The following is a 27,707-nucleotide window of genomic DNA, read 5'->3' on the forward strand; positions in this document are numbered from 1 at the left end:
CTTAAAATATAGGTGAAAGTTTTCCAAAATGTTGAAGATATTGTACAAAAGGGGAGGGAGGGATAATTAAAATAAAATTTTGTTTAAAACCCTACTCTAAAACATTTGTATTGACATTTAATTTGTCTCAGAGTCTCAGAAATGTTTCACTTTTCTCATGTGAGATTTAACACTATTTAAATGGATTTTAAAAAATTAAATAACTACTTTCATGTCACCAAATCTAACTTGTCTTTCAGATAAGCAAAATGAACCATTTTAGAGTTCAACATGAATACAGAAGATTTTGTTTATTTGAAGAATTGTCTCAGGTTGGACATATTAGGGAAAGATCACTTAGTACTTTAGCTAAGAACATAATTCAAATTTTCTGGAATTTATTCATTTTGATCTTAAAATATTTCGAGTTCTTCCTTCTTGTCTATTTTGTGATTGATAGGACTGTATGACTATAGTGCTAGACGATAAACTGTGAAGAATGAGCTGCTTCTCCCTGGAAGGACCATGCATGTACCAATATGGATCATCCATATCTTTCTGTGATCTTGAGCATGGCAACCTAATGATAATTGGGTTTGTGGTTGTTACACTAGGCTTGTATCCTTATTGACAATGAGTATAGAGCCTCCTGCTGACACAGGGAATAAACCTGTATGATATTTATTCACAAAGACTTAGGAAATGTTTAGTAGCACAGCATACACGTAGTCTATCATAACATGCATATGAGATATATATTATATACATTATATATATGTATATATAATATTAAATGGTTTTAACTCTTAAAGAATTTTATATAAAATGATTAGTGCCTTTCTATGCAGAACTTATTATCTCTTGTTATTCAATTGGGAGGCCATATCACCCTCAAAATAATTCATTGAAGAAAGAGGTAAAAAGCAGATTGCACTTGCATTATTTTTGGGTAACAATTGTTAGACTATGAACCTCAACTGCAGATCTATATGGAATCTAAAAAAATATGTGTGGTTCTAGAATCTGAAATGATTAAATGGATTCATATAAAACAAAGTTGCCTTAGCAATGTAAGTCCTACAATATTATGCAGTTAACCTTAGTGATAGTTCTTCTTGAGAAAGACATGTCTTTATTTATTTTTTTCATAATAATGCAATCTAACATAACTTATTTTATATAACATAAGCATACATTATATGAATTTGTTATTTATTCTCCTACTTCCTCCTGATGGGAGGACTCTTTTTTTTTTTTTTTGGTACAATCCTATGAAACATGGCAGCATGAAAGTCTAGATAGAATTTCAAGGAAGGATGACTTGTTCAGAAAGGAGGAGTGTGGATAATAAGTGATGGACAGTGCCCAGGGGAAATATAGGAAGAAGGAAGTATGGCATAGGGCAGAGGAAGAAAGAAATCCATGTGTTGGCACTTCCAGAAGAAACACTGAGGGAGAAGGTACATTGAAATCTCATTTGTTTAGGTAAGTTGAATGTTAGCTGTGAAAACTCTCTGATATTCCTCTAGATCTTTGGAAAAGTCTACCCAAATCAGATAATCCAATCTTGACTGGCTGGATTTCCTATGAAAAATGCTGATGATGTTAAAGGCCATTTAATGACTGATGAAGAAAATAAGCATGCATAGTCCAGAGGATGGCTTGTTTAACATATTCTTAATAAAAGTGGCATTAAATAGGAGGAACACACACACACACACACACACACACACACATATTCCCTTTGTGTGCACTGAGTTTGCCCAGAAATAAAACAAATTTCAGAAGCACTAGATGAAGTGGTTGGCTGTCAACACTTACTGCGAGGATAATCTGGAGGGAACTATGAGCCACTTCTATGTACTGGTACTCCAGAAAACACCCTGAGACCGTGATGTAGCGATGGTCTTCTGGGGCCCAGTCTGGGGCGGGTGTCACTGACGTCACCATACATCCTGGTCCATTCTCCATCCACCAAGATCGGTGCATTGAAATATTAAAAGTCAGGATAAGGTCTGTTTCCTGCAAGAAGGCAATTTATAAGGATGAGAATTACTTCATAAATGTCAGCTTATTTGGGACTGAATTGTTTTCTATTTGCGCATTAATTGTAATACTGAAATGTCTTTACCATTAGGGACTTGTGAATATTAAAAAGGGAATGATTTAAACTATCATCAGGTGAAAGTCTTATATTATAAATCTGCTGTATATTTTCTCCTTGTCAGAATATTTACTTATCATACATTTTAAATCTCAAAGTTGTATTTCAATGTGGCAGCATTTCACTTGTAGCTAATGCTCATATTTATAAAATCTTTATGTAGTAAAAGACAATATAGCTTATTTTCCTCCTTTTTATTCTAATTGTCCCTCTGTATCCATAGGGAATTGGTTTCAAGACTCTCAATCCCTGCAGATACCAAAATCCAAGGATGCTCAAATTCCTTTATATAAAATGTCAGTTGGTTGAGTCTGGATGCAGAATCTGTGGATATAGAGGCAGACTGTGTTTTGGGAAATCAGTGTCTCTTCAATCTCATCAACTTCTGTGAATTCAGTCATAGTATTTTTTTTCATGGAATATCATTAGCAAATTCTTGCAGGGTGGAGATAATACATCAATAACTCTTTAGATGAATTTAACTATGTAGGTGATTCACAGCTGTAACTAGAATAAAAGGTACAGTTTCTGAACTCAGAGAGCTTATAGTCACATACACCAAGAAACTGTCAATAGAATATGGAAAAAATGTCATATTCTGGGAAGATAATGGTTAAAAGGAATGTATCAAACATGTTCTATTACTCTGCAAGTTATGATTTTTATTCACAAATCCTAAGAGTGAGCCAGTGGTGGAACTTGAACTCTTTTAGCCTCAATGACAGTTGAGGTCCCATGATAATAGGAGCCAACTACTCTCACTCAAAACTGAGAGTGAAGCGCTAGAGTGACTAGGTAGACTCTAGATAGAAAAATGTCTTAAATCATGATTAGTGACCTTGAGACTCTTACTGACACTGAGAATATGTAAAGGTTGAGCTGGAATGGCCAAGGAACTTGGAGACTATAAGGAGGATTCTGTTTGAGGTGCTAAGTGTCACCAACTTCACAGTGGTGACTGGGGGAGGGAGGGGATATTTTTGCTTCTTTTTGAGACCATTGAGAAAGGCTTTAAGCATCCCTTGGAACCTGGGAGAAACAGCAACTAGTATCTGGTTCAGGTTTAATAAGTCTCAAAATAAATCCTGGGGTTGGAGCTACCTGCTTAGTGGCCAAACAAAAAGTAGGCAATGTTTGGAAGCAAACTGAATTGCTACATTTGATGGTTCTAAGAGCAGAAGTGGGCCATCAAAATAGAGAGCTAAATGGCATTTTTATTAGTGCTTTCCCAGAAGAACTATTGGTGGGGGATAATGGCTGAGAGTACTGACACACATTCCCATGTTCTGAGGGAAGAATTGTAATACAGTGAACAGAGAAGATACACCCACTAAGTCATACATACAGGGAGAAATTAATGAAGTCAAGTGTCTCTGAAAAAAAAAAACACAGAAAAAAACCCAGGGGCCATTACTAAAGTAAAACACTGAGCCTGCAACTTTTCCATGTAGAAAGGAAAAAGCTTAATTTTGAAAAAAAATGGATTTTTTATTCCAAGGACTTTTTATTCAGAAGGACATAATCCTTTCTGAACAGAAACTATTTGGGGAACAATAGTGACAACAGATAGCTTTTACTATTTGAGGGTCACCACAAGAATAGGTGTGCTGTTTATTTTTTTCCAGTGGCAGAAGAACTAGGTCCATAGGTAGATTTGCAGGGGCAATTATGAGAACAGACCAATGTTTTCTATTTTTTCTTACAATCTTAGCCATTTAATGTTTTGTTGCCAAAAACAGGACAAGACACTGAAGCGCTTTAGAGTGCTTGATCTTCAGCATGTACTTCTCCTGAGTGGCAGAAGTTCAAGGAGGTAGGACTATGACCATTGCTTTCAGTACTCTGAAATACTCTGGTATTCTCCTTACTTCTGGTGATGAGGTTATAGAGGAAGGCCTCTATAGAGAATCATTATCACAGGAAGTCTACAGTTCACATTAGTGTTTGCTCTTTGTAATATACATTCCGTGGGTTTTGGCAAATATATGACATGTGCCCACATTATCATATCATTCAGAATCATTTCACTGCCTTAAAAATCCTCTGTGCTCTACCTATTCATTCCTTTCACCCCCAAAACACTGGCTACCATGTTCCTCTGGCTGTCATCACAGTTTTTCTTTCCCAGAATTCCATGTAGTTGGAATGACATAGTATGTAGGCTGTTTAGATTGACTTCTTTTAAGTTCCTTTAGTGTCTTTTCATTCTCGATAGCTTGTTTTTAGCACTAAATAGTATTCCATTGTCTGGCTAAAGCAGTCTTTGACCCATTCACCTACCCAAGGACAACTTGGTTGTATCCAAGTTTGGGCAATGGCAAATAAAGCTGTTATAAACATCCATGTGCAGGTTTTGTGTGGACATAAGTTTTCAATTCATTTGGGTATATAATGAGGATTACAATGTCTTGATTGTATGGTAAGGGTATGTATAGTTCTATAAGAAACTCCCAAACTCTCTCCCTATTGGTTATGCCATTTTGCATTTCCACCATTAATTAGTAGGGATTCCTGTGACTTGGCATCCTTGACAGAATTTGGTGGTGTCATGTTCTGGATTTTGGCCATTGTAATAGGTGCATGGTGATAGTTCATTGTTGTCTAACTCACATTTCCTCAGTGATATTGACATTGAACCTCCTTTCCCATATTTACATGCCATCTGCATGTATTCTTTGGTGAGGTGTCTGTTAAGGTGTTTGACACACTTATTATCCAGTAGTTTGCTACTTAGTATTGAGCTGTACAGGCTCTTGGTATATTTTGAATAATAGTCCTTTATCAGTTAAGACTCTCACAAATATTTTCAACTGTCTATGGATTGTCTTTAATATGTTTTAAATGCAATAGGAATTCCTGAGCTTTATCTACTCCAAGCATAATCAATAGGTTATTTAATTCCTGTATATTTTGTAAATTTTGAGCTCAAAATCATAACTTTTGATATAATGAACATGACCTGAGAGCACAAAATACATCAAAATCACCAACTAATCGTTTACATTCTTGATGGATTCACACACACACACACACACAAAAAAAAAAAAAAAACTTAAAAGAAAATCAGCTCAGAATTGTAAGATACTAAAACTTTTAAATTTAAAGAACAGTATAATAATTATATATTCAGATCCATATAGTGACAAAAAATCTTTGTATCAATATATTTATTCATCTCTCTAAGTAGTCTTTAAAAAGTTCAGATTAAAGGACCCCATTATTGGTCATGTCATTTTCAAAATAACAGGGTCTGATGTGTTACATGAAAGCTGTGATTAGCACTAAAAATTTGTTTCTGACAGGGCTTGTGTGTATTCAGGTCAATGAAAGAAGCCTAATTGCCCAACAAATAATAAGCATTTGATAAAAAAAAGTTGACAAGTAAATGAGAAAATGATACTAGTGACATTTCAGAATTTCAATAGAAAGTGAACATTTACTTTCCCAGTTTCTGGCATTTGAAGAAGAACACACATGACTATTGCACTAGTAAGCAACAAAGGCTACATTGCCAAGATGAGAAAGTAGAGAGAGAGAAAAGAGAAGTTTTGATTTATAATTTAAAAACATGAAATAATTGTCAGATTTCTGGAGTTTTCTATTACCTTCTTTTGGCATAGTATTGAAAATTTATATTTTCCCATTTCTAGACTATTTGGTTACTATTAGAAAGGCTTGGAACTGCTTTTAGTACTAAATTGCAATGGTTTATAGTTATCATCATAGTTATTAAACATAGAAATGATTCATAAACCATATGCATAAAACATTCTACCAGACCATAATGATGTGAAGTTCTGCAAAATGGTATTATCTTGTAGAACATCACATTGTGAGGTTTATTGTCTCTTTTGGGAGATTAGATATAAGCTAAAATGTAACAATATAAGAAAGCATTTGGTAAGTACCTAATAAGTGGTAAGTGGACAATCCATACTATGAATTCAGATGATGGTGCTAGGATACTGTAGACCTGCGATAACTTGTATGTTTAAGTACTAACAGGTGGCTTTATAATTGTGAGAGGGGAGTTTCTAAGAGTAAAATAGCTTTGGAAAGATGAGATGGGCTTAGAATGGGGAGGATTTAGAGGCAAGTTCAAAAGGCCATGAGTTTTTTAAAGATTTTTGATCAGTGACAGGCCATGGGCACTATCAAACATGAAACCACAGGTATTACAGTAAAAATCACAAAGTCTGGGGTGGACCCTGTAGAAGACACAGGGAGACCCGCACAAATGACAAGCATGATGCAAGTGATTACATGGATGCTTTGAATTCTGAGTGTTTGACCTCCACTGCCACAAAACATTGTCTTGGGTAACAAAGGAGTCCCCTGGGAAGGACCAGGACTAAATGGCTTTTTGCACTCCTAGGGTGAAAGTGGGACAAGTCTGTATTCTCACCTTAAAACACAATTCTGGTAATGGTATTAAAGGAATCCAAGCACATGCATTTAATGTATTGTAGTGTATTTTAACAAACAAGAAATACCCTGGGAGGTTAAAGTGTTTTTATTAATAAAAATATGTACATTTAATCTTTAGGATTGTGAGAAGTAGTTCAGGAAAGCCCATGAGGAATACAATTTTTCACTAGCTGAGAATGAAAAAGTTGGAATAGAAACAGAGGCTGTATTTGAAACCAAGAATCACTTTCCTCCCATAAACTCTTAAATAAGATATTAAAAGTATCATCAGAAGGATGTGAACTGTATCTCATAGCCAACACCAACATATGGATACTAATTCTAGGAAGTCCTAAAAATTTTCCTTAAAATTATTATTATTCATGGATGATTTCCTGCTGGTGAATTTATTTTAACTCTAAATATAGAATTTTTTTCTGGTGATACTTGTGTAGATATATGCAAACCTGCTTCTATATATAAAAACCCCAATGCGTAGGTTATTTTGGTAACAGGAAAATCAGTAAAAACAAATCACATTGCAAAACATGCCAGGAAAAAAAAAAACTGAAAAATTAAGATTGAGAAGATAAATAAAATTACAAGTATACTTTTTTTTAACGAATTGAATGAATTTTACTTATGAAAGAATGCGGCCCAGAGCACAAACATTAAAACATTGAAAACATTAAAAAACATTGCTCTAAAAATACATGAGGAAAGTCCAGTGTTCTTTGGACTTCTAAAACCTAGAGTTTTAACAAACAAAATGTGATTCTTCACTGTGTGGAAAGATTCACTAAAGGTTTAATATAAAATATTTAAAGATCAGTGCTGTTAGGTTTTCATGATTTTTTCCCCCAGAAAACAGGGATCTTGTATCCATGTTCCAATAAAGATAGTTACTTCTCTTTTCTAAATCATATCTCAACTTCTTTCTTAGTCTCTAAGATTTTTTTAAATTAATTAAAATTTGTGTTCTAATTAGTTATACATGATAGTAGGATGCATTTGACACATCATACATAAATGGGTTATAACCGCTCATTCTTCTGGTTGTAATTGTTGTAGAGTGACACTGGTCATGCAATCATATAGGCACATAGGGTAATGTCTAATTCATTCTATTATCCTTCATAACCTCAAACACCATTCCACTTCACTCCCCTATGTCTAATCCAAAGCACCTCAATTCTTCCCTACTCCACCCTTATCATGAATTAGCATCTGCATGTCACAGAAATGTTTGGCCTTAGGTTCTTTGGGATTGGTATATTTCACTTAGCATGATATTCTGCAGTTCCATCCACTTACCAGCAAATGCCATAATTTCATTCTTCTTTAAGGCTGAGTAATATTCCATTATGTATATACACAACACTTTCTTTATCAATTCATCTTTTGAAATGTGCCTAGGTTACAGTTTAGCTATTGTGAATTGAGCTGGTATAAACATTGATGTGGCTGACTCACTGTAGTATGCTGATTTTAAGTCCTTTGGGTATAAACTGAGGAGTGGGATAGCCAGTCAAATGGTGGTTCTATTACAAGTTTCCTGAGGAATCTCCATACTCCTTTCCATAGCGGTTGCACCAATTTGCAGTTCCACCAGCAATGTATGAGTGTGCCTTTTCCCCCACATATTTTATGCTATCCCACAACTGGTCTGAATCTTCAGTATCTTAAGCCTTGCTGTAAAAAATTGCATTTTTATGAAATTCTTCTCACTACCTCTTATTAATATCCTGTGTCTCTCTCTTCACTTGAATTAATACTTCAGTTTACCCCTTCCAAAATGCCCTGATAATTCCATCCCTTTTTTTCAACCTCATATGGTTATACCTGGTATTTCTATATGTAAGTCAGTAGTGATGTATCTTGGTCTTTTACTTTTTTCTTAGGGGTAAAGAAATACGGTAAGTCCAATATGGGCACAGTTCCTGCTCAAGAAATACAAATTAACTCTTATCTAGACAAGCAAGGCAAGAAAGGAAAGAAGGCAGGGATAAAGGAGAAATCAAGGGGGATTACAAATGGAGCAAAATAAAATAATTCAATACGGAAGTGTCCACACCATGCTAATTTCAAAAGAACCCCCAGGCTCAAAGGACTCGGTGTTATTTTAACCTCTAAAGTTATAAATCATCAGCTATGAATGGGATCCCAGTTTGGCAAAATAAGTCTTTCCTCTTTCCTAAACTTAAAACTAGCAGAGGCTTAGAGGCAGAATTTCCTCAGCTGGTTACAAGAATTAAAGATCAACTTCTCCTTGACATTATGGTTTTCAATGTACTAAATAAACCTTCTTAAGGTAGCTTTCTGATGTTTTCTCACATTCCAGTTTTTTCCTTCCCCACAAGTATCTTTTCCCATTTTGTGAGTGTTCCTTTTCCTTTCTAAAAGCTCTGAAAAATGATTTGCACTCACTCTAGAGGCTTGGCTAGGCAAAGAACAGGTGAGCTATTTCCAGAGATGTTCCTGCCATCCAAGTACTCACCTGAAGGCTACCCTTTTGTCAGTTTTTAAAGCACTTTTATATGGATTTTTAAGCAGCATGGAGGCACAGAGGTGCTGATGATATTGAAAACTTAAGAGACATTTAAGAAATACTAAATCTCCTTCTCAATAGCTCCCCACTGGGCTGGGGTTGTAGCTCAGTGGCAGAGCACTTGCCTTGCACAGGTGAGGATCTGGGTTCGATCCTCAGCACCACATAAGAAAAGACATAAATAAAAAGAAAGCTATTTTGTACATCTACAATTCATTTTTTTAAAATAGCTCCCCACCATGACTCCAATTATTTCTCACCTAAAAGAACCAGTGTTGCCCCTGTCATTTGCCTAAAGCCTAAAACTCTGATTTCCATAGAATCTGTGCTTGGCTTCAAGGATTTTAAATCATTAGGAGCCTGAACTCACTTTGATCCATAGTTTAGGTTGTTCCCTTGTTAAATTTGTTGCCATAGAGGCTAATAAAGTTTTATGTCATTTTCTTTGTTGATTTCATTCTCTGGAAGAGAACAATTCATGGAAAAATCAACAATAAATGGTAGGAAGCTAGAGATAAACCAAGTGTTAACGTTTTTGATGATGAACTTCATAGTTCATTTTCCAGTTATTAAGAATGAAAATAATTGCAGGCAAAATGAAACATTAACACAAAATATCTCCGTACATTCTCTATGAATCTTTTGATTTTGAAGATGACAGGTGATCTCCTGGTTCTTTATAAATTATGTAACTTGTTGAATTTCAGGCAATGTTTTCTCCAGAAAAGAAATGAAATAAAATTTATGCATTAATAACCTTGTCCTGTTCTACAACAGCATTTAGAGGTAAGGATTACTGCCTTCACTTACTGGAAGAAGTAAATGAGGCTGAGAGTGCATATAAACCTGCATCAAGTTCTCTTTTTTAAGGATGGAACTAAATTGCAAACCACTTTTTGTCTCACTTCATGTCTTCCCACTATACCTTGTTGCCTCTCGAGGAAATTGTCTTGGACACTCTACCAGTCATTACCAAACTAGTTTCATTATCCTACAGGTTTTTTTTTAAGAGGATACATTAAAATTTGTGAAAATATACACAGAAATAATTTTAAAAATTTCTAAATGCTCTTCAGAAACCCACCCCAGTACTATAAGCAACCTTGAAATGTCCTCTTAGGTAGTTGGCCAACTCTAATCTGCAATTCATTGCACCCTCCATTTACAGTAGAGTTATATTTGTCATGCATTTGGATGGAGAAGTTTTTAAAGATATTTTAGTTGTACTTTATTCTCATGAGAGAATGTTTTAAGTGGTAAGATTTGTATCTTGTCTTGTTTTATCCTGGCAAGTACATAGATCAATACTGCTTAGAATTCGTGGAGACAAATATAAATAAACCTCTAAGTCTAAATAAAACACCTTTAAGCACATGTACTTATTTCATTTGGATTACTTCCAAAGAGCTCTTTGCAGCTTTTGTACCACATAAAGCCAAGAGGCTACTGGTGGAAAGGTCACTATCCAAAAGAAAATGTTAAAAAATCATTTTTTAAAAATACTACTCATCATCCATTTAAAGGAGCACTTAATTTCTTAACCTCCTTTAGTAAGAGGGGGTATTCTGCCAAGAGGAGAGACATAGAAATTGGGGGCACAAATTTGTGTAATAAAACAAACAATTCGGTCATTTTTTTTTTCAATAGTAGAAAGAGGATAGGAATGAGACTGATGGGCATGATAGTTTTTTCTTGTAAGAGTCCCTACATATCAACAGCATTAGTCACAATTGATATTTTACATTTAAAAGATACACTTCCTTCCAACTCTTTCTTTCTTCATTTTTGCAAAATGTGATGGTTTGGATCTAAAATGTCTAAGGACTCGGTTGCCAACTTGTGATAGAACTGGGAGGTTATGAAACTTCAGAAGGTGGAGACTAGTTCAGGGGAAAGAGTCACTTAGGGGTCTATACCTGAAGAGTACATTTTGTCCCTGGACACTTCTTCTCATTCTCTGTTGCTTAGCTTGTCATGAGGTGAGCAACTTTCCTCTACCAAACCCTTGCATCTTGATGTCTGCCTCATCACAGGCACCAAAAGAATGGGTCCAAATGATTGTGAACTGAAGCCCTGAAATCAAGAGCCAACATAAATGTTTTCTCCTTTTTTATTTTTATTGTTTGGTAATAGAAAGCTAACACACACAAAAAATATGATTATCAACTTTCCTCCCCCTGTGTTTTGATAATTCTTGCTTTGACTACCAAAAGTAACTTGAGAAATTGTAGAAAAAAATGAAGACTAATAATTCCCTATCAAAAGTATTGTTCACAGGTATGAGTACGGCAGCCATTTAAATTTACATGTTAGCATGTAAAGTATGAAATGGGAAATCACATATAGAAAAATATAGTGGTATGATTTTAAATTTACATATGTATTTATTTAAGTTACCTTAATGAAGGAATATGAAGTAACCACTTATTTTCCTGCAATACAAATAAGGAATTCTGTATCATACATTTAGTATTTTTTTTTTTTTATAATTCTCTGATTAGACTGTTGGGATTTTTCTTTTGTAGTACTGGGAACTGATCCCAGAGTCTTGCACATGCTAGGCAAGTGCTCCACCTCTCTAAGCTACATCCCCAACCCTTAATTTTATTTTGAGACAGGGTCTTATTAGGTTGACCAGATGACCTCGGACTTGTGATGGTCCTTTTGAGTAGCTAGATTACAGGTGTGCACTGCCACACCTCACTTTTTAATAGTTAACTCCAGGAAGTTAGCAAAGATTCAAGCTGATGAATATGTCTAGAAGGGAAGGCAGGCCAATCCCAGGAATGGGTAGTGTGCTGAATAATTAATGCCTGTGGCAAAGTTTGGCTGGTCCTATAAGATGGAAAACTGCTCAAAGACAGGTATAATCTCTTCCTGCAAGAGGGTTCTGTGATTATAAGAGTAGAGAGGGACTAATGATCCAGTGTTACAGTATATTATTTTCTGTTGTCTAGGTTTATTTCTTTCCACTTAACTGAACAGAGAAATATGAACTACTGGGGATATCAGTCAATCTAGTTTATACAAATTAATTTAGAAAAATATTCTATAATTTCAAGTCTTATAAAATGAGTATTTATTCCCAATTGTTAGTAATATGCCTTCATTGGCAACTACTCACTATTAGTTCTTAAATACTACATGATGCTGTATTTAACAATGATTACTTATAAATTTGGGCACTTTGAGAATCTCTTTAGGAATTTTGCATTTACTTAAACACTGTAGTGAAAAAGGAGAAATTTTAATAATTTTTCCATCAGTCAGTGATTATTCACAGCTATAATCAAAGGAAAAATTCAAATTTGCACAATGAAAAGATTCAGTTATCAGCTTTCCAATTACTATGTCCAAATGTCTGAGATATTTACCTTATAAAAAGGAAAGGCTAGTCTTGGTTTTGTAGGTTCCAGTCCAAGAAGAGGTGGGCCCATTGTTTTGGGCCATTGAAGGTGCTGATGGCAATGATAGGGTATGTTTGGTGAAGGAGACTGCTTGCCTCATGGCCAACAAAGTGAAAAAGAGAGGGTAGTCCATGGTGTCACAATCTCCCTATAGGGCATGTCCCCAATTACCTAGAGTCCACCCAAAATGTCACCTCTCTTAAAGGTTCCACCAACAGTGTTACCAAGCTTTTAACCTGTGGGCCTTTAGGGGACATTCAAGATCCAAATGACACCAGATTCCTACGAACAATTCAAGCAGTTTAAGAATTTAATAAAAAGGTTACTTACTATTATAGAATATGGCTACATGATTTTGAGGAATTTTGCATTTTAAGAAATTCAGTCACAAAAGAACTGGAATTTATTGTAGATCCTAAGGCTAAATTCAAACCTAACATATCTTACTCCTTTCACTGTAAAATGTGGTAATTAATTTTCCCTGGTGCTACATTGTCACTTAGCATGGATTGAAGCTTTAGTTTTTATTAACTGTATAATTTGATTTCTCCCTAGTTGAGTCTGTGTTAATCATTCTCCATAAAGAGAGATGTATGAGTCCATCTGAGTTCACTGAGAATAAGAAAAGAATAAAAATATTTTATGTTTGGGAAATTTTAAAAGAGCTTGTGTAATTCATAGCAATCACTTTTTTCCCCCTGTCCAAATTATCCAGGTAATTATATAATTTTTCTGCTCTGTTTGACATTAAGAAAAGGGTGGTGAGAAAGGTAAAGGACTGTGAGTGAGAAGACTTGAGCACACATCCCTGGGCATCAGTCACTATCCTGCTTTCTCATTCTGTAACATAGAGGGGATAATGACCATCTTCTTTTCAGTAATTGAGTACCAGAAAAGTAAAATGGGAATTGTTACCTTTAATAAGGATAAATTTGGTCTTTGAGGGGAAGCTCAGAAGGATCTTAAAATAATGAGATTTCCGACAATTTATAATAATTAACCATTTTCATCTGAAGACTCTCCCCTTTGACTAAGGATAAGCACACAGCTGAGAACCCTACAGCAAGGGACAGTATTGGCACACTCTTACTAGCATTACTGCTCAGATTCCTTCTCCTGGCCATCCTACTGTGTCACTTTGCACTGAGTTTCCTTTTCACCCCTCAAGCTTGATCTCCACCCAAGTGAAAGAGTCTGCATCTGCCTGTGTTTCTAAATACCTATAGTGGCTCATCTACTCTACTCTATGCCTTCTTTCCACTCCAAAGAAACACCTCAGACTATGCATGGAGTTGGTACCCTTTCCTATGCTAGCTGTGTTCCTGCAACTTCTTTCCTTCATGCTATGTCTTTAGATCCTCAGCCCTCCGGTCCTTCTCTACCCAACCAGTGTCTATGGTCCAATGCATACTAATATAGAACCCAGAGTCTACATATGCTCAATAACTAAATACTGGCTTAAGTATCTCCTGGATATAACAAATGTCTAGCATGGTTTCTTAATTAACACTTATTGACAAAGTTTTTATGTATTATGAAAATATTGTCTTATGAGTTTTGTCCCTTCATAATTTGGTTTAACATTTATTTTTAACTACAATATCCTCAATATCCAGGGATCCCAATTCACAGATTCAACAATTAATGGATCAAAAATACACAAAAGAATGAAAGTTGCATCTGTACTGAAAATGCATAAACAATTTTCCTTGTCATTATTCCTTAAGCAATATAATAATTATTTATACAGCATTTACATTGTATTAGGTATTATAAGGTGGTTTAAAATATTTCAGGGTATATATGTAGGATACCTGCAAATGCTGTGCCATTTGTATAAGGGAGTTGATGATTAGCAAATTGTGGTATCCACAGAGGGTTGTGGAACCAATTCTCCTTGGATACTAAGAGAAGTCTGTATATCTATTATTTTAAACAATATCTTCATGTTGGATAATGGTTTGGAATCCATTATATTTAAACTACAAACATACGTGCAAACAGAATTGAATAAGTAACTTGTTTTCGACTAATGACTTTAAGTAAGTGTACTTTTATTTCTCTTAAGCTTGAGGGAACTTATTTTCTTCCTTAATATAAATGTGCACACAAGTAAATTCTTATTCCTCAGAGGCAAAAGGAATAGGGATGAGAAATATAATTGAGTATAAATTTGGGGGCTAGTAGAATCTGTTATAAATAATTTCTGAGGATTCAAGAGGCAAGAGCAACTTGCTTATCAGGATCTGGAGAAAATACCTAGAATTGCAAAAGTTAGTTTTGGGGCGACAATCCCCTGAAAGTGGAAGAAGGACTATTGGGGTTGAGGTTTGCTCCTCTCCCTTCCGAGGGATTATTATATCCCTGGGGCCCAATTCTTCAACTCAATAGATTAGGCGAAAATTTTTAAAAAGTACTTATTTCCCATACATCAGATTTTCAGAGATGAGAAAGAATTTCATTTCGCTCCTCCCAGGGAAAAAAAGATGGTAGAAACATACCCATTTCTCACTTTTCTACCACTTAGCACCACTGCCAGCAGAATGATTGACTTCTCTGATAGACAAGTTTGGAAAAGAGACTATGCATGTTCAGCAGGGTCATGCCTTTCCCCTTAGAGCCAGCTAATCAGTACAATGCACACATGCCAAGGGGAGAGGGACAGAACAGCATGCTATGTGTTTTTTATCCTAATGTTTGTATGGGTAGCTTACAACATATGTTCATAATTTTTATTGCTATCCTTTACAAAATATGCAGCTCAACTGAACTTATGCCTGTAAGCTGAGCAATACTGAACTGACCATAATACACAGAAACTAGAGTTTCATGGAAAATATCAGAGAGCTTGTGATAGTCAAAGGATCTGCCATATCTATTTGTGAAGAAAGGTAAATTTGAGCCTCCAAATAACAGATAATTCCATTATGAATGTAAAACTTACATCAGAAAGATCAATGAATTTAGTTAGATGCTGTCTTTTACCCAAGAATAATGTAAATTCAGATAAAAGAAGCTGTATAATATTGAAATATTCATCCTCAAGTTATTTAAGATATTCTAAATACATCTATATTCTTTCAAACTTGCTAGTCTAGTTTATGGAAATTAGTTAAGGTTATAGTTTTCTACTACAATAAAAGTAATTAATGTGAAGGGTGAATGATAAATAAGACATGCTGACAGTTTTTCCAGGGCATCTATGGGAGATTGATTCCAGGATCACTTTAATGTTGGTATCAACATTAAAGGATGCTCAAGTTTCTTATATAAAATGACATAGTATTTGCATATACCTATGTACATCCTCCTATATACTTTAAATCATCTCTATAATAATACCTGATGCAATATAAAGGCTGGAATACAGTAAAGGCAGTGAGGGTGTGAGTGGGGTATGCTATTGGAAAGGTGAGAATCATGGGTAACAAAACGAAAACAATTGTGTTTATGAAGTGCCTTGGGATAGATGTGGCATCATTGACTATGATACCGACAAGTCCTCAGGACTGTGAGTTTACACAATTTGGGAACTTTTGGATGGCTCATAATTTAGAGTTGGATTGCATAAAGATGGCAAAGGATGAAAACTTAAGATCTGTTGGCTTTTACAGACTTTGTCTCATTTCATCTTCATTATAGTTCTTTGAAAAGAACATTCTTAAGTAGAATGAAAGAAAAATGAGGCTGACCAAGTAAGTGGCTTGCTAAGGAACAACTAACAATCGGATCAAAATCACTTGTCTTACTCCAAAGTATATGGTCTTTCTGCAACACCAGTAATTTAAAAATTTGATTTGTTTGCATATTTTCTTTCTGGATTTGCTTTATCACCACTTGTACTATCTTTTTTAAACTTTTTTTTGTTAATTAACTCTCAGTCATAATTAAAATAATTTATTTCAAGAGAGGAAGTTCACATCATTATTTAATATGCTGTTTTTTTTTCTAATACATATTAAAAATCCTCATATTACATGGGAGAAAAGGGGCCTCTACCCCTCTGGAAGTGCTCTGGCTTGCCTTAGCTCTGAATGAAGAAGAATTTGGTGAGTTAAACTGTATTTCAGCCTCCATTTAATCCTTTAGTATCCTGCTTTGAGGCAGAGTACAACCTGCATATGTGTGTGTAGTCACCCTAAATATAGCTATCAAATTGAAACTACAACAACAAAAATCTGCCAGTGTACCTCCTGACATCACCTAGCACAGTTTTGGAAATGCTGCATTTCACAGAATAATAGGGTCCATCAGCCATCTTGATGTCTGTAAAATTTCCCTTTTAGACTATTGCTTGCGTATGGGAAGCATTTAATGAGGCATGAGTCATTTCACAGAATAGATTTCCTGGATGTTTAATGCATCTTTAAATGTGCATTAAATAGATGGATTTATACACTTGGGTATGTAAATGCTGCTTCTTTGGTTCATGAATCTGAATTGATGATAAAAGCTCAGGTATCATAGGACCTGCCCCTTGACAAGATTGTTCTATGTCTCTGTGATTTATTTACTCCATATTTTGTCAGAAGTTCCAGGATTTCACTAATTCAAAGCTGATCTCAACACTCCTACAAACTTAGGTGAGCGGCCTTTGAATGGAACCTTTGGAATCTGGCCCTTCACCTCTGCTTTTACCTCATTTACTATATTCCCATAGTTCAGACCCTGGCAATTACTTCCTCTTTGGATATTGACATAAGAAACAAAGACTCATTTTTCTATTTTAAAGAGTAACACAAATAAATTCAATTTGGTTATAAGTATACTTTTTAAAAACTGCAATGTGTTACAGGAGAAAGAGCAATGGTTTTGGAAAAAGATACCCTATTTGAATTTGGCATTTAATAATATCTCACTGTGTGGCCTTAGCTGAGTTAATTAACCTTATTATCTTCCTGTTTAAAATGTGGATAATACTTGTACATTTTTCTATGGGACAAAAATATATAAAGCATCTGCAACACAAGTCAATGCTCATGAAGATCATTTCTCCCTCCCTTTCAACATAGATTTAAATTATAAAGGGTGAAGTGAGATTAGCTATTCAAGAATTTGAAATATGGTTTCAATGCACTGTGGGTTCTTATCCAGCTATTTAGTATTATCAAACGAAACTGATATATCCTGCTCACCAGCATTGTAAGCAATCAGTTCTCCCAAAATGAAAATGAAGCAAAGGACTATCATCTGCCATTACTAAATCACAAGATATAGCATTTTCTTCCTTTGGTTAGTAAGGTCACAGGTTGAGTGAAGAGCATTATCTACCAAGGCTCCTGACTGCTCTGCAATGTCAGTGAGCAAAATCTTGATTAAGAAACATGTATAGGGAAGTCTCCCACTTGGTTGCTGTCTGTGTGGTTTAAAAATTAGATTTCCAAGAGAAAATAGGTACCAGGGAAAAAAAGAAATTATGCTCGACTCTCACTTCATGACTCACGTTTAGACTCTTTGATGATTGTATTTAGAGCTGAAGAGGAGCAAAAGCAACACAAGTGTCAGGCAGATGGACGGGCAAAGAGATCGATATTGAGGATGCTCAAGGAGATGAGTTTCCTTTCTTACTTGGTATTTTTGTTCCATGAATGATGCTTCTCAGAGATTTAATTATGTTACTGTAAAACAGAAAAAACCTATATAAACTAGATTTGAGATAGAAGTTGAGATTGGAAATTTTAAGAAATGAAACAACACAAATGAGCCTCTGGTATAAAAAAAAAAACTGTGAGAAAATTCAGTGATGCATATTACTTTTTATTTACATCATATAACAATTTGCTTAAAGGATATTTTCAGATTCAAACCTCTAATTTTAATAGGTACATACCCTGAATCAAGACAAACAGACACATATCACAAATAGAGTCAAAGACCTTGAGGACAACATGTTGCCAAAATGAAAAGTCCTATCTTAAGAAGTTACAGTTCTGTTTCCTGCTTTTGGAAAGCTGCAGAAAATAAATCATATTCATGTTGTAAATTTTGGATGAAATAAAGTAAAAGGTGTCTATGAGACACCTATGAAAAGATCTTTTGCTAATTCCACTTCATTTCATGTCCTACCACTTCATGGTGGCATAAGGAAATTGGTATTTTGGCAGTACAAGTAAGCTGACTTTTTATCTCTCCTTAGACTTCAGAAATTAGAATATCTGCTATAAGTTACAGAACCACATGGAGTCCCTCAGTCTCCAAAATCTCATTCTGATGTTTCCTTTTAGCTCTTATTCTTCTAGAGTGAACACATTATGCATTATTTATCCTGTGGATCTCACAGACAATCTCATTCAAGGAAATTGTCCTGCCTCTTTCTCTTCTTTCTTCTACATGTGGAATTTGCTACCTATGAACATGCTCACTAACTACTTCTATTGAACACATAGAATCTTTTCTTTTGTTTTTAAATTTTTTATTGTTGGTTGTTCAAAACATTACATAGTTCTTGATATATCATATTTCACACTTTGATTCAAGTGGGTTATGAACTCCCATTTTTACCCCATATACAGATTGCAGAATCACATCAGTTACACATCCATTGATTTACATATTGCCATACTAGTGTCTGTTGTGTTCTGCTGCCTTTCCTATCCTCTACTATCCCCCCTCCCCTCCCCTCCCCTCCCCTCCCCTCTTCTCTTTCTACCCCCTCTACTGTCAAGAATCTTTTCTTTACTTAACATAGGGTCCTGAACGTTTCCTCTTCTTCAGAGTTTGTAACTGGGCACAGCTTACTATTAGCCCTTTGACCCTTCCCCCCCACCCAACCATAACAAGAATATTATCTCTGTTTTAGGATCTATCTTTTCACACGATTATCAAATTGACCAATCATAGTATATCAACCTCTTAAACATAGATTTGTAAAAGGGAAAGACCCTGTGTCCATCAGAGTCCACTTCTAGAGATGAAAATGAGGCTCAGAAGAGAGAAGGTTCCTCTTTTTGAGACTGATAGTAACAGACTGAGAAAAACCTGAAAAAGCGTAGTGTCAGCTCTTCCACCACACCAGGGAGCATGTCTGGGAAAATCCTTCTGATAGAAGTTCTAAAGAAATTCCAGACGGATATATATATTATTTACATCTTCAAATTTTACTGATCCTGAATTTAACAGCCCCTCATTAGATGCCTAGTATACGAACCACACTGAGTTCTTATCATTGATTAAGTTGTGTTTCTATCACTTGAATTTAAAGAGTTCAATAAAATTTATCCTTAACTTGGATCCTCAAATTTTCCACAGCCAATTGTACTTGTTTTATTACCTGCACATCCTTCTCTGTGACCAGAAGATCTAAGTTACTCTGCATTTTCTCTTGTTTCATTTTCAACTTATATTTTTAAGTTCAACAATATGTGTTGTGCTCTGAAGAGCTAAGTTTAGTCTTCTACTGATACATCATAAATGCTGAGGATCTTCCTATCTTAACAGCTGAGTGTTCCCTTTCATTATAGATGAAATGTCCCTAGTAGTTCTTCCCTTACAGTCTAATCATGCCAAAAACAGTTCTAGAAGTAATTAATACCATTTAAAATATGTTTAGGATAAAATGGCCAGAAGCTAAAGGACAATGAGCATTTTCCTGGGTTTAAAGTCTCCACCCTGCCCCAATATACCACTGACTGAATCCTAGGAACCTGTGAATATGACTTAATTTTGAAAAAAAAAAAGCTTTGTAGATTTAATTAAGGATATAGAGATGAGATCATGCTGGAGTATTTAAAGAGGCTCTATATACAGTCATTAAAGTTCTTATAGGAGCCAAATGAATAGTCCATACAAAGATGAAAGCAGAAATTGGAATTTTGCCAAAGTTGGAGTTACGCCAAAAACCAAGAGATGCCTCCAGACACCATAGCTGGAAGAGGCAAGGAAGGATTCTTCCCTAGAACACCCAGAGGGAGCTTGTCCCTGCTCATATTTTGATTTTGAACTCTGGCCTTTGTAACTGTGAGAGAACAAGTTTACATTATTGGGAACAACAAAGTTCATGTTAATTTGTTAGAGCAGCTACACGAAACTAATGCAGATATTATAAAACAAAAATGTGAACATCAATTATTCACATTCAGAATCAACGAATGTTCAAATTGTTATTTCCATTGCTGTGGTGTCCAGCCTGGGACACAGCCCTTGGGATGCCTCGGACAGATCTGATTCTGCAGCAAGAAAGGGGGAAGGGCAAATTGAGTTGGGAGAGATCTTAAAAGGCAAGCAAAGTCTTATCTAAAAGTCTTTATTTCTCAAATTCTTCATTGAGAGACATACATTTTATTTGAGTAAAGTTAGGGATCTTAGAGACAGAGATAGATAGTAAAAGGTGCAAGAAACCTGTAATTAGAAAGACTTGAGTGCAAATTATAGCTTCAGCCCTAGCTCAGGGATGTGGAACCGTCTTTGACATAATAGATATTTCTGAGTTTAAAAGAGAAACCCTTGCTCTCCTTTTATGGAGTTGAATGTGAGAAGAACATTAGGCCTAGAGTTTACAGTTTATCTTCTGACTCTGAAGGGACCATCTTTTATTATTTATTTATTTTTTGTTTGCTCGCAATGCTGAGTGGGGGGTGGCCAAACTTCAGGTCTTTCACATGCTAGGTAAGTGCTCTCCCACTGAGCTTCACCTCCAAGTCTGATGTATATCTTAGATAGAGTCCAACAGAAAAATTCAAGCTGAGAGTAGTAGAAAAGTGAGACATTAATTACATGATTTAAGGTTTTGAATTTAGCATGTTGTATATCCCAAATTTTTTTAATTGTAAGAGTCAATAAATTTCATTTTGTCCAAGGTGCTTAATCCACTGACTGCTGATATACTGTGTACAGCAATAGCATAATTCCTGAAACGTAGTGTATACTTTATAAACATTAGTATCCTGTTAGGCTAAAATTCTATCAATGTATGCTGAAGAAATTGCCTTAGATCAGTGGGTTTTCAACCTTGGCTGCATATTATAATCACCTGCACAGCAATAGCTTTTGAAACCTTCCTCTGTCCAGTGGCACTCCATACCAATTAAATCACAGTCTCTGGGAGTAAGAAAGACTTGGAATTTACTATGTTCTTAGAGCTCCGCTTGCTTATTCCAATGTGCAGCCAAAGGTGAGAACCACTGTTTTACGGCTAACTTACAAACAGAATTTCTAGAGAGAGAGAAAATAAAGATGGCTTTTACTTTAAATAGCAACCCTAAGTATTGCCTATTTATTGTGTCAAGATTTTGAAGTTCACTACCTCTGTGGAGACAGCTTCTAATCTTGTTTTTGTTCCCTCTGGCAAATTGTTGCTAGTTTTCTTTAGCAGGAGTTAAGAGAAAATCTTTCTAGCCTCAGTAGGCTATGCTGATTTATTTTTATTCTGTGAAAACCCCTCCAAGCATTTGAGCTTGTTATTTTATTAGGGACTAATAAATTTAACTCGATCATACACAACTGCTAAAAGACTTAGTGTTCCATATGAGGCAGTCTATAGGCAGTGGTATCTTTAAAACTTCCAGCTTAGTTTATGAAAGGTATTAGTGTTACATTAATAGAATAGCCAATGTGAAATTGTGTACAAATTATCGATTTATTAGTTTCCAACTTCTGCTTCCCAGGCTCTATGAGCATACAGTAGTGATCCATAAAAACTCCTAGAATACTGGGAATTTGGTGTTAGTAGGTGGTAGAAAAAGAAAAACTGGATTTAGAGCCATAAAACAAGCATTTCTATCACTTAAGAGATGAGTTCATCATTGAAAGTTACAGTTTTTTTCTCATTTGTAAATGAGAATAGTAATATTTCAGCTGTAAAACTTAGAGGATAAATAAATAATTTTAGCCTAGATGAGGTTTATAAACCAAAAATAAAGATGAAACATTAGATTTTTTAAAAAAGGGATTACATATACATGAGTTTTGCATGAATGATTTGAAGAAGAATGATAATTCAACAAACTCTAAATTAACACTTATCCAAAAGGTGTCTCTCATGTATCACAGAAAAATCAGAAACCTGGAGAATCATCTGGTTCTCTGGTATTATGTATTCCTTTCCATAAGTCACATCAGAGGAAAAGAATTCCAATATTTGTAGGCATCTATAACGAACCACACAGCCTTAAAATACCATTTTCTAATTTAATGTTATTTGAGTGCCTGATTGGAAGCAGGCACTGTCTTTTTAACCCTCACAATAAGCCAGTGAGGATCCTGGGCCCAGTGTTTTTAAGAAATGTAAAACTATGTTGCAAATAAATGGCACAAATAGAATTTTAAATAAAGTCTACCTCTATAGCCATGTGTTCTCAATGATGTCACACTGATTCCTAGTTCTGGCAGAAAGGTAATTTTTTTTTCTTGTAAAAAAGAATATGTAACACTGACAATCATTACACATTTTCCATACCAATTATTTTTCACACTGTAAGTTTGGAAGGTACAATTCAATGCAGGAAATGTGCTGGTACAGACTGTTTTTCCTAGCCAGGCCATTTGTCAGATTTTAGTTTGTCATCTTAGAACCTCTGATGCTTTCATCACCAAAGCAGTAGCACTTTTTCGAGAACTGGCCTCAGTAAAAGGACAGGATTTGCCAAACATAGATGCATTCAAGTTTTAGCATACAATCACTTCTTTTAACAATTTTGGATTTTTCCCTCCTCAATTGAAGTGCAATTACTATTTGGAAGAACTGAATGATTTTCATATCCATCAAATTTGACTTAGAAAACATCTGTTAAAATTATTTCACAGTTTCATGACAACAATACTTGAAGCTTTAAGAATATGATACCTCATTTGTAGCAATTATTTTTCAGAAGTAGTTAAAACCATTTCTTTACCCACAGTCTTTAAATATCACCATTTCTTTACCTATGTCTAAAGAAGAAAAAAAAATTGGTAGAAAACTCCCTCTTCCTTTTTAACAGAAATGGAATTATAATGTTAACATGGCTCAGGCTGAGGATCCTTGCAAAACTCAGGCAATGTGGGTGTGCACTGTTCAAGTGTGTGTTTTCCTCTGTGCACAAGTATGTCTCTTTGATTCTCCAATAATGAATCAAAATTGAAAATAATTTGGTTTTCATGACATGTTATAATTATGTTATGTAATTATCTTTCTTAAATGTGATGATTAAAGTGAAAACCTTTCCAGGAACTTTTAGGAGAGTAGTTTTTCTTTTTAAAAAAAAAAAAATTGTAAAAAAACTTAGGTTGTCTTTCTATTAAATTCATTGAAAATAAACCAGTATCTTGTTTCAAAAACTCATTTGCATAGAAATATCTGGTCCAGAACATGATTAAGATATCAACTATATCAAGGCACACTATAGAGAAGAAGTGGTTTATGAAGGTAACACATGAACCACTTTTATCTCTGTTGCCATATTTAGTGAATCTACATGCCACTGTCTCAAAACATGGTTTCCATTAATGGTTTCTTTTCCCTATCCATCAAGGCATTAAAATAATTTATGAATTTGTTATTTATAGCCACCACATTTTTCCTGATGAATATATTTGTCTTTTGGATATATATATATATATATATATATATATATATATATTTCTTTTCTAGATTTAGATACCTTACTAAAAGGATTTTGGATTTAATGCCTTGTCTCTTTTATTGAAAAACAACCTAATAAAGCAAAATAAATAGGCATAAATCTCTAAGTATTTAAATATGGTTATGAGAGAGGAATTTATAGGACATTTTTAAAAAAGAATATGTTCTTTACTTAAACAATCTAAAATAAGATATTAATGACCTTAGTACCAGAACCTTTAAATAAAAATTAGGGAGAAATTAGTAATTTTAAAATTGATGCTATTGCTGATATAAATTTGCACAGAATTGTGCTCTATTATTCACTACATTCGTTATTTTAATAAAATACCACTTTTGTATTCAACTGTACAACTCTGAGAAATATATTTCACCCTTTGCCTCCTACACTGTGAAGTTGTCTTTAACTGTTCCTTATGCGTGCCTTAGTATCTCTCAGAATTCCACCAGTTGGATGTCTGATTCAACTTATTATTTAAATCATCCACAGATAATTGTAAATGTGCCAAAAATTAATCTTTTGTCAAATCCATTTTTATTAGTATGTCACTTCTAATCAATCTTCTAATTTATGATACTTGAATTGTATAGTGCTATCACAGTAACTATCTGTATGACCACACTAAGGTTTTAGACTCATAATTCCAGTTATGATTTTTATAGTATATTTCCTATTCTTTCAATGTAGCAAATATCTTGGGTATGAATGATTACTTTTACTGAAGAAGTTGATAATTCAGCAAATAAGTAAGTTAACATAAGCCTATGAAGTAATATAATATGGACTAGAACCTGATTAGGTCAAATTTTGCTAAAAAGACTTATAAGGCGAGAAGGTCTTGGAAAGATTCAGTGCAGATATGATATTTAAGACGTCTTTGAGGGATACTTAGAAATTCATCAAGCAGAAATGAGAGAAGGAGAGGATGGCTTAAACAACACTTTCATACTAGGCAAACATGAGACATGTTTTCTATGAAACTGAGTGATTTGAATAGTGTGGATGAATAGGAAAAACATGAGAATAGATGATAAATTAATTTGAAACCAGATCAAGGAAGATCTTGAATAAGGGAGGAAAAGATTTTGTTTTTATATTTTAAAATAATAACCAGTTACTGAGCACTAACTAATTAATTACCAGGTACTGGAGAGCTACTTCATTTGTAACTTACCTATCAATTCCCCCAATGATTCTTTTTTAAAAAATTTCTTTTAGTTACACATGACAATACAATTATCTTGACATATCATACATTTGAATCAGATGGGATATAATTTTTCATTTTTCTGAGTGTACAGGTTGCAGAATTACATTGGGCATGCAGTCACATATATACCCACAGCAATAATAACGTTTATTTTATTCTGCTGTCCTTCCTTTCCCCCTTTCCCCTCCCCTCCCCTCCCATCACTTCTCTCTACCCAATCTAGTGTGACCCACTTCTTCTTTAGAAGGAGGTCTCACTCCCACTTCCATGCAATTCCCATTTTCCCTCCCTTTCCCTCCCACCTCTCTTCCCTATCTAAAGGTGATTTTCTTCTCATGCTTTTCCTCCCTACCACATTTTGAGTCACCCCCCTTATATCAGAGAAGACATTCGACATTTGTTTTTTAGGGATTGGCTAACTTCACTTAGCATAATCTGCTCTAATGCCATTCATTTCCATGCAAATGCCATGATCTTGTTAATTTTTAGTGCCCAGTAATATTCCATTGTGTATAAATGCCACATTTTTTTTTATCCATTCATCCATTGAAGGGCATCTAGGTTGGCTCCACAGTCTAGCTATTGTGAATTGTGCTATTATAAACATTGATGTGGCTGTGTTCCTGTAGTATGCTGTTTTTAGGTCTTTTGAGTATAGTCCGAGAAGAGGAATAGCTGGGTCAAATAGTGGTTCCATTCCCAGCTTTCCAAGGACTCTCCACACTGCTTTCCAAATTGGCTGCACCAATTTGCAGTCCCACCAGCAATGTATGAGTGTACCTTTTTCCCCGCATCCTCGCCAGCACTTGTTGTTGTTTGACCCAATGATTCTTTGAGACAAATATTATTCTCCCTATTTAAAAGTGACAAACCTATTATCCATAAACATCTTGCCTAAGACTATAAAGGTGGTCCATGACATATCTTGAGCTCAAACTCAGATTTATCTGGCTCCCAAGACCATGTCCTTTTATGACACCACACTCTGGAACTTTATTCTTTAAGAAAGGGAGAGCTGTTGAACTCTAGTGAGGAAAAGCATATCCATGTAAAGCCATTCTAGTTAAGAAGTAGCATAATCAGATCTGTAAACAAATATACTCAACTAAATACATCCTGGTCAGTTCTTTTCAGGAAGAGAAGGAAGATGCCTAAATAAATGCATAAAAAAGAAGAGTTTTACCCAGAAAGTGACAGCAGAGACTAGATTATTGAAGTAATGAGTGTGCACTTCAAAAAATAGGACATCTGTATTTAATACATTCAATTAATGAAAACACATTCCAGTTTCTTATATGATCAAGTAAGCTAGTGTCAGACTAATATTCTTGCACATAATGATCTACCTTATATCTAAGTGAAATGCAGAGTCAAAGGTAGAGGAGCACAAACAGGAAGTGGAGCACAGGCAGGAAGTGGAGCACAGGCAGGAAGTGGAGCACAGGCAGGAAGTGGAGAGGAGTTAACAACTAGAGGAAGTAGCATACTGCTTGTAGTGTATATAGTTCTAATTAAACCCCATAGGCTCCTGGCCAGAAGAACAAGAGAACAAAGTTCAGGGCAACAACAAGTATTGGGAAGTAAGCACAAATGCAGCAAAGAAGATAGAGAGGAAGAAACTCAAATTGTCTTTATGAATCCTCCTAAACCTCTGGATGTTCCCTGAACCACACTCACATATGAAAGACTCAAAAAAAAAATAAAATTAAAGAATCAAATGGTGATTTGAACTACCATTTAAGAGTTTGTTTTGTAGTTTGAATTCAACCAAATTCAATGCTTACTAAAACTAACAGATAAAAAAAATAAAAAGCAAACACTCTTCAGAGAAAGATAATAGAATCCTGTTGTCACAACATAAAAATGATGATGTTCAGGTAAAGCTCATAATAAATCCATATATTAAGAGTCAAGAAAACTTGAATACTCTCAAGTGAAAAACTATCAACCATGTGTTAACAGATTTTTGAACTAATAGGATTTCAAAGCATCTCATATCATATTAAAACATGGGGATGAACACACACACACACACACAAACACAAACACACTCATACTCTTAATGAGTGAAAAGACAGTATATTTTTACAAAGAGGTAAAAACTATAAAAAAGAACAAAATCAGAATTCTAGTACTAAAAAAATTCAATACTTGGAAAAATTATCACTGGATATGCTCAATAGCAGATTGAAGGTGACAGAGAGATGAATCAGTACACATGAAGAGAGAACAACTTATTCAATCTGAAGAATAGAAAGAATTAAAATAGAAAATGCCCAGAATCTTGGGAATCAATATCAAAAGGTCTAATATCTATGTAATTATACTCATAAAGTGAGAGAAAAGAGAGATTGGATCAGATAAAATATTTGCAGAAATAATGACTAAAATTTCCCCAAATTTGAGGAAAGGTATAAATTTACAAATTTGAGTA

General features: G+C 34.8%; 1 protein-coding gene across 3 annotated transcripts in view; it reads right to left on the minus strand.

Moving 5' to 3' along the window:
- The window catches only part of Nkain2 (sodium/potassium transporting ATPase interacting 2), a 979,120-nt gene that overhangs the window by 161,438 nt on the left and 789,975 nt on the right, over window positions 1-27,707 (minus strand). For all 3 annotated transcript variants that reach the window (XR_009228127.1, XM_046458657.2, XM_058583725.1), the window contains exon 4: window positions 1,801-2,001. Coding sequence is in view for 2 of the 3 variants with exons in the window: in XM_046458657.2 (XP_046314613.1) it covers window positions 1,801-2,001 (201 nt within the window). In the remaining variant the exon portion in view is untranslated. The remainder of the gene's footprint in view (window positions 1-1,800; window positions 2,002-27,707) is intronic.

This window comes from Marmota monax, unplaced genomic scaffold, assembly GCF_021218885.2.
Source record: "Marmota monax isolate L192 unplaced genomic scaffold, Marmota_monax_Labrador192_F-V1.1 WCK01_AAM20220418_F8-fsc00198, whole genome shotgun sequence".
In the NCBI taxonomy this organism is placed as follows: domain Eukaryota; kingdom Metazoa; phylum Chordata; class Mammalia; order Rodentia; family Sciuridae; genus Marmota; species Marmota monax.